General features: G+C 46.9%; 1 protein-coding gene across 1 annotated transcript in view; it reads right to left on the bottom strand.

Annotated features, from left to right (window-relative positions):
• Positions 1-1,790: 1,790 nt before the first annotated feature.
• SETD4 (SET domain containing 4) overlaps positions 1,791-8,170 on the bottom strand; it is a 44,539-nt gene continuing 38,159 nt past the window's right edge. The window contains exons 9-12 of the mRNA XM_025378894.1: positions 7,854-7,934; positions 5,434-5,557; positions 3,342-3,508; positions 1,791-3,218 (exon numbers count right to left, since the gene is read on the bottom strand). Of these exons, the coding sequence (XP_025234679.1) occupies positions 3,374-3,508; positions 5,434-5,557; positions 7,854-7,934 (340 nt within the window). The 3' untranslated portion in view covers positions 1,791-3,218; positions 3,342-3,373. The remainder of the gene's footprint in view (positions 3,219-3,341; positions 3,509-5,433; positions 5,558-7,853; positions 7,935-8,170) is intronic.

Raw genomic sequence — 8,170 nt, 5'->3', positions numbered from 1 at the left:
TTGGGGGGCACTGATGTGTGGGGGGGTCGCTGTCCTACTATGGGGGGCTCTGATGTGTGGGGGGCTCTGATGTGTCGGGTGGTCGCTGTCCTATTGTGGAGGGCTCTGATGGTGTGGGGGTCGCTGTCCTACTGTGGGGGGGCTCTGATGTCTGGGGGAGTCACTGTCCCATTGCAGGGGCCGCTGATTGTGGGGGGGTTGCTGTCCTATTACGGGGGCCGCTGATTGTGGGGGGCTCTGATGTGTGGGGGTCGCTGTCCTATTGTGGGGGCGCTGATGCATGGATAGACAGTGGGCCGGGCTGGAGAAAGATGCATTGTTCCTGCTCCTTCTTTCCTCCCTTTTTTTCCCTTTAGTTCCCACAGGGCGTTCTGGACTGTGGGCTGTAAAACAATCCTTTCACAAGGGATTCCTGACAAGGCTGTTCAAGTATCAGCCCACAAGTCACGGGTTCTGCTACAGGTTCCCCCTCGGGACAAAACCTGCTGTCCAGCATTTACCTACAGTATGGAAGGCAGCAGCTGACCACCAAGGAGGAGCCAGAATTGCCTCTCTGGACCCCAAGGGCCCCCAAGGGGCACGGCCAGGAGTTTCAGTGAGAAAGCCATTTTCACAGAATTACAGACCTATTTTCTATTTCTATTTCCTCAAACATCACTGCCAGCCTCCAGACTTCACACCCTCCACAGAGGAGGGCCTATTCTATGCTTAGCTGGGAAGAGTATCGAGGAATGCCTCCAATCTCCAATCATCCTCAACCTCTTGTGGTCTGTCGCCTCAGGCCAAGTCAGCAGTTGGAGGTTTACCACCCAAACTCAGAACCTGACACCAACAGGGGTGCGAGTCTTTAGGAGCCTCAGGCACACCCAAAGCACCAGCAAAGAGAAAACCAAGAAAGAAAGATGGCAGGGGGCGTCCGGGAGGGCGGTGGTGATTAGAGAATAAGGAAGAAAACAGCGCCATTGGTTAAACAGCAGTGCAAGCTGCCTCTCCCTAGGTGGGGACAGATGGGCTTGCTGCCCTCAGAATGATTTTACAAGAACAGCTTGCCACTGGAGTCTTGGAGTCCAAAACAAAAGAGCAGCCAAAAGGAAGTGTGTGGAGCCACAGGTTTCTTGCAAAGGGTCTGTGACTTCACATAACTAGCATTGTCTACAGTCTCATACTACTATTCTTCAAATAAATGCAGATCTGCTGTGCTGATGGAGTATTCCTCAGCTGTAAATAAATGCAGATCTGCTGTGCTGATGGAGTATTCCTCAGCTGTAAATAAATGCAGATCTGCTGTGCTGATGGAGTATTACTCAGCTGTAAATAAATGCAGATCTGCTGTGCTGATGGAGTATTCCTCAGCTGTAAATAAATGCAGATCTGCTGTGCTGATGGAGTATTACTCAGTTGTAAACGTTTCTGGGTAGCTGCTTTTTGTCACTGTGTTTTTAATTTTTATTATTATTTTGAGAGACAGGGTCTCAGTTGTTGGCCAGACTGGAGTGCAGTGGCGCGATCCTGGCTCACTGCAACCTCAAACTCCCGGGCTCTAAGCCATCCTCCTGCCTGACCCTTCCGAGTAGCTGCGGCTACAGGCACAGGTCAACCCGCCCGCTCATTTTTTTAATTGTTTTGTTGGGGGGGGGGGGGGGGGAGGCTCATTATGTCACCCACGCTGTTCCTGGACTCAAGAGATCCTCCCCCCTCAGCCTCCCCTAAAGTGATTACAGGTGTGAGCACTGCACCCACCCATTGTGCATTTTTTCTAATCACTAGATGAGGAAAGCACAATGACCATGTAGGGTCTGCAAAGTTTTTAATGTTCAAGGGGCTGTCCATTTTGAAAGGTGTAAAAGAATTAACATATTTAGGTGCATTCACAGGAAAGAGGAGAAAGAAATTCTGGCACAGCACAGGGGTCAGGAAACTTACGGCCCACCACCTGTCACTGTCAATAGTTTCCCGGGAGCCCAGCCTTGCAAGTGGTTGACATGCTGCTGATAGCTGCTCTGCAGAATCGCTGGGACTAAGACCACAGGTCCAGAAAGCTTCAAACGGTCACTACCGGGCCCTCCACAGAAGAGTCTGCCCACTCTGCATACAGCGTATGATGAAATACACTGCATTATACTGAATATTAAAAAAAAATATACTGCAACTATTGAAAAATAAACACAAACTGTATATACAAACAGGGAAAGATGTTCAAGAAATGAGAAAGTTTTATTTTAAACTCTGCCTGCCTTCTGAGGCCAGCAGGCCCCGTTCATTTGGTTTTGCTGGGCTCCAGTGAGAAAGGAATTTCAGTTCTTGGGAAGAATGAACCCTGGGAGGGTAAACAGGACCCTGGGCAACACTGTCTACGCAGCGTCTCCGGCATGGGCCTGAGCAGGACCAGCAGCCCCAGCGTTACTTATGCAGGCAGTCCCGAGGCCACAGGCAGCTGAGAGCTGTGCAGGAAGCGCCACTTTTCCCCACCCAGGGTCTGAGCAGGATCAAAACTCAAGAGTAAGAACAGAGGCCAAACCACCACCGTGGTTTGCAATCAGCTGACCTACACTGAACCCCAGAATCAAGCAGACAGGCCCACCGCGGATGGGCCAGCTCCCCAGGTTGAAAGGCCTGCCCAGGACAGCCACCAGAACAAAGCAGAAAGGGCCGCTGGCTAAGCCAGTCATTCTTCCCAAGTGAATAATTAGACAAGCGCCGCCTTGGGAGGCCAGGAGCATGTTTAGAGGACATTCCCTCCTCTTGGAAGCCCTGTGTCCCCTAGGGGACTCTTCAACGCCCACCTCAGTGCAGTCACACAGGGAACGGCTGGCAGCTGGGCCACCCTGGCGGGAACCCAGGACTACCTCACACTTCCCCACACCCACCGCCCAAAGCCACCCACCGCCAACCTGCCCCTTAACCCAACGGTATCAGAGCATCTTAAAAGCACAACCGCTAGACTCTGAGAGCTGCTGTGTCAGATAAGAAGCAGGCCCCGTGGTGACAGACCACACACGGACGCAGCTGGCTCCTGGCTCCCTGGCAGTCCGCCTCTCTCCTCACAGTTCAGCACTTTATTCGGAAGAGCATTAGACGTGCTATCCAGACAGCTTGTCCACCTTCACTCATAGCCTCACAGTCCCAGAACCTGTGCTGCCCCCTGCAGAAATCCTGCACGTCCTGGGGGCGGCCACCGCCCCAGGCCACGATGACGCTCTTCAAATTAACTTCTGTTTCTGTAGGAAAAGCAGAAAGAAAAGGATGACGTTCCTAATTGTTGAGTAGATGCCACTCTCGACTCTAAACTATATAAATTTAGTCCATCAAACCTTAGTCTAAAATGTGTGACTAACACCCACCAGAGGAGGTGACCAAATGCACTTTGGTGAAATCAGGTAAAAGCTGTTTGCAAACTGTGCAGGGTCTTGGCGGATGCCCTGAGAATCTTTAGCTCTTCCGTCCACAAGGATTCCACCAAAGTTAGTTGATTTATTAGGGCCTCTTTTTCATCCTTCATATGCGACACCTGAAAGATATTTTTTAATTATTATTATTGCAGTTATATATATATATCATAGAATGTACCTTTTTAAGTGTACGGTTTTTTACACTTTTAAGTGTACAGTTTTAAGTGTACGGTTTTTAAGTGTACGGTTCAGCAGCATGAAGTATATTCGCACTGTTATAGATCCACCACCACTCTCCAGCTCTGGAACTGTTTCTATCACCCCAAACAGAAACTCTATAACCATTTATCAATAATCCTATTCCCCTCTTCCCCAAACCCCCAGTTACCTCTACTCCACTCTCTGTCTCTATGAACTTGCCTGTTCTAGGAACCTCACAGAAGTGAAATCATACAGTATTTGTCCTTTTGTGTCTGGCTTATTTCATTTCCATAATGTCTTCTACATTAAAATCACTCCTTAAATCCCAGGCATGTTTTCATACGAATGAGCTGATTTCTCATTTAACTAAAACATTTACTAAATAAACGCATCAATGAGAAAAAATGCTTGAAGTCATACAGTAACTTTTACTTTTTACCTTTTTTACTTTTTACCTTTTAATAAAAGGTAAAGGCAAAGATATGGAGTCAACCTAAGTATTCATTAACAGATGAAGAAAGAAAGAAAACGTGGCATATATAGCCAGTGAAGTACATTCAGCCTTATAAAAAAAAAAAAAAGGAAATTTTGTCATTTGTAACAACATGGATGAACCTGGAGGACATGTTGTCACAGGGCAATAAGCCAGCACAGAATGACAAATATTGCATGATCTCACTATATGTGGACTCTAAAATCGTCAAACTCATAGAAGCAGGGAGTCAAATTGTGGTCACCAGAGGCTGAGGGGTTGGAGGGGGATTAGGGAGATGTTGATCAAAAGACACAAAATCTCAGCTGGACAGAGGATTAGTTCAAGAGATCTATTGTACATCGTGATGACTAGTTAGTAACAACATATTATGTACTTGAAAATTGCTAAGAGTAGATTTTAAGTGTTCTCACCACAAAAAAATAAGTATATGTGATCATGCACATGTTAAATATCTTCATTTAGCCATCTACAATGTATACATATTTTAAAACATCATGTGGTACACTATAAATACATATAATTAAAAATAAAGAGGCCAGTTGTGGTGGCTCATGCCTGTAATCCCAGCACTTTGGGAGGCTGAGGTGGGTGGATCACCTGAGGTCAGGAGTTCGAGACCAGCCTGCCCAACATGGTGAAACCCCGTCTCTACTAAAACCACAAAAATTAGCCAGACATGGTGGTGGGCGCCTGTAATCCCAGCTACTCAGGAGGCTGAGGCAGAAGAATCGCCTCAACCCAGGAGACGGAGGTTGCAGTGAGCCGAGATTGTGCCACTGTACTCCAGTCTGGGAGACAAGAGCAAGACCCTGTCTCAAAAATAAAAAGAAAAAATAAAGAAAAAATTGAGAGAAAAAGCATAGGGACAAGGTTAACAGTCAAAAATGGAGGCCGGACACAGTGGTTCAGGCCAGGCGCAGTGGTTCACACTTGTAATCCCAGCACTTTGGGAGGCTGAGGTGGGTGGATCACCTGAGGTCAGGAGTTCGAGACCAGCCTGGCCAACATGGTGAAACCCCATCTGTACTAAAAATACAAACATTAGCTGGGCATGGTGGTGGGCACCTGTAATCCCAGCTACCTGGGAGGCTGAGGCAGGAGAATCGCTTGAACCTGCGAGGTGGAGGTTGCAGTGAGCCAAGATCGTGCCATTGCACTCCAGCCTGGGCAACAAGAGTGAAACTCCATCTCAAAGAAAACAAAAATAGAGGTAATTACATCAACATTTATTTATTTAAGGGACTAAACAATGCTCTTATGAAATGCACTATCCCTAACAACATGTACAAAACAAGGAATTGCTGAATCCAGACCCTTCTTTAAGGATGTCACATTCTGGAAACGTACCTTTTGAAGCATAGCATTAGTCTCTTCCATGAAATAATAGCATATTTTCTGGGCTATGTCCAAACTTGTCTTCTCATTCGTATCTGAAATTACTTCCCCAAGAAGTACTTTTTTCCAGCATGTACTAGAACCAAAATGTTCCATGACACAATTTTAGCAGGCTCTCAAAAAGCAGACTTTTCTATTTCAATGCAACACATAAACTCCTCCTCCTATTTCTCCAGGAGCATAATACAACTCATTCCATAAGCAGACTCCCCAAACCTCCACGCCACTTGTAGCTCCTGTGTGGAAGCCGACCAGGTAATAAGAAAGGAGGAGGAGGAGCTGAGAAGAAAAAGCACGAGGGGTGGGTGCTCTCTGCAGGCAAGGACTGAATGTTATCATCATGACAAGCCTGTGTGACCCATAAGTGAATGAAGTCCTGCCCCCAGCCATGGGAACGAAGCCAGTGACAGAACAGGAGGGCGAGTCCACAGCCGAAAGGCAGAGGACTAAGGAGCAAAGGTGGGAGTTTTCCTTCTCTTCAAGTGACAGTCTGTCCAAAATAGTAGCAAACTGGGACACAATTCACAAAGCCAAATGCTCCACATCTGGAAGGAGGAATCTACAGCAAGCCTCTATCCCCATGCAAGTCATTCCAAAGCTCTACTACAAAGGCTCGTAGGAAATGGGGCTCAGTCAGCAGGCAGGGCCCACTCTGGCAGGTCTGCTGTGGCAGGTGCAAGGGAGCCACAGCAGGATGTGGAGCAGAGGTGGCAGCGCCAGACCTAGACACTAGAAAGAACTACCGGGAGAAAAGGATGGAGGACCGGATTCTGAACACCGAGAATCTGGAAGTGGAAGTGGCTTCGAAGGGGAGGAAAGATGGCTGCTGTGGAAGTAAACAGGAGCCCATTAGAATTCAGAACAGCTGGCAAGACACAGCCCGGAATAGTCTCAGAAGGCTTCAGCGTCAGAGATGACAGGTGAAATGAGTTCTCAGGAAAGAAAAAAAAATGATTGTCAGGCATGGTGTTCATGAATAACCATTATCTAATTTAATCTTCACAGTTACCTAGCAAAGAAAGCACGATTATCCCCATGCCAGGGCTCACTCAGGAAAGTTGAAGCACCCACCCTAAGTGACAGACCTAATGAGAGGCAGAAAGAACTGCAAACACGCATCAGCCAGAGCCCACACATGTTTTCTCCACCACCCACTCAGTAAGCAGTAACTCAAATGGAAGAAAAGAGGCCTAAGGAAGACCTCTGGGAAACAGCCAGTTGTTGTATTTAATTTTAGGCTGAAGTGTCCAAAAAGGACTCATACCTTGTTGCCAGGATTTAAAGAAGCTTACATGAATGCACACGAAATTAAAGGTAAGATGAATGAAGGCAGAAAACAAGACAAAGGAAGAAGAGGGGAGAAAAGACAAGACACAGCAGGAACGGGCCAGTGTGAAACCGCACGCCCTAACATTAGGTACATTTGGATGGACCTCAGATTTGCCTCTCAGTTTTCCAGCGAACAAGAAAAAGAAGGAAACATCAGTTAAAGAATTCGTAGTATCTGTAAGATAAAAACACTCCATTTGCTAAGAATAAAAACAAAAACTATGTTTGGTGTTGAGACCAGGGAGAAATTTTACTCCAAAAGTTCCTAGAGAAAAAGAAGGAAGCAACATCATCTCACCCACAAGAAGAACAGGCATCACGGAAGGGGCACCGACCGCTCCCAGGCACTGTGCCTCATCTCAGTCAGTCCTCCCAACTGCTCAAGGACAGCCTGCACCATCTTCAAGAGGTTCTCCCTGGATATCTAGCAGCAGAAGGTTGAAGGCTGCTCTCCCTGCCAGGGACTCAGGCCGAAGCTGCCCCTGCACTGGGTACAGCACAGCTGGATGTGCCGACAGGTGGCTGCAGGGAGCAGGACTGACAGCAGGCAGGAACATGAGGAAGCCTGGCCAGGATGCACACCCGCACCGGGGGCTCCCCGACCTGCCTCCCCCATGGAAAAGTCCAGCTCCTCAGCCAGGCTTCTGGATCTGCCCCAGGGCAGGACCGACGTTAGGAGCTCGAGCTCTATTTGTCCCGGGCAAAACCTACCTACTCTCAGACTTTCCTCTGAACGGTGCCAATGCCCACACTTTCTAAAGGATTTCAGGTCACCAGGAGGAAAATATGAGTAGAAACAAAAAAATTATCAGAACTATGCATTCTGATTATGATTCTAAAACCAGAATTCCAAAACGGTTAAAACTGAGAAATGAAACATTCACTACATGGGCAAGTTACATAACAAAAAAGCAACTTCAATGTAGGACATTCCTTTTTCCACCCTGGTTGGGTATCTGAATGCAAGCCAAAACACAAACAAACGCTCCAAAGTTATATCTAGCCTGTTGCCTCAGCTTAAGACCAACACATGTGAAACTTACAATTTTTCAGCTTCCAGACATAACAACTTAAGGGCTGTGAGTAGCCTCCAAGATGGTCCATCCCATCCGAATGTCAAATTTCTGAAGCAGAAAAACAAATAATGACAAATCCGTCATTTCAGTATTTCATGACCTCATAGCAAATGACTGAAGAGTCAAACACATTTTTAAAGGGGTTGCTAAATGTCATGTAACCTGCAATCTTGGTCAAAGGACAGGAGAAAATCAGTCTGCAAATACTTAAAAAGAAAGCCTAAGTAACAGAAAATTCTCTCCCCATTTTTTTTTTAAAGAGTAAACAGCTCTTTTGCAATAAT

This window comes from Theropithecus gelada, chromosome 3 (genome assembly GCF_003255815.1).
Source record: "Theropithecus gelada isolate Dixy chromosome 3, Tgel_1.0, whole genome shotgun sequence".
Taxonomy (NCBI): Eukaryota; Metazoa; Chordata; class Mammalia; order Primates; family Cercopithecidae; genus Theropithecus; species Theropithecus gelada.
The sequence above is the reverse complement of the archived record's forward strand: the minus strand, read 5'-3'. Positions and strand labels throughout refer to the sequence as shown.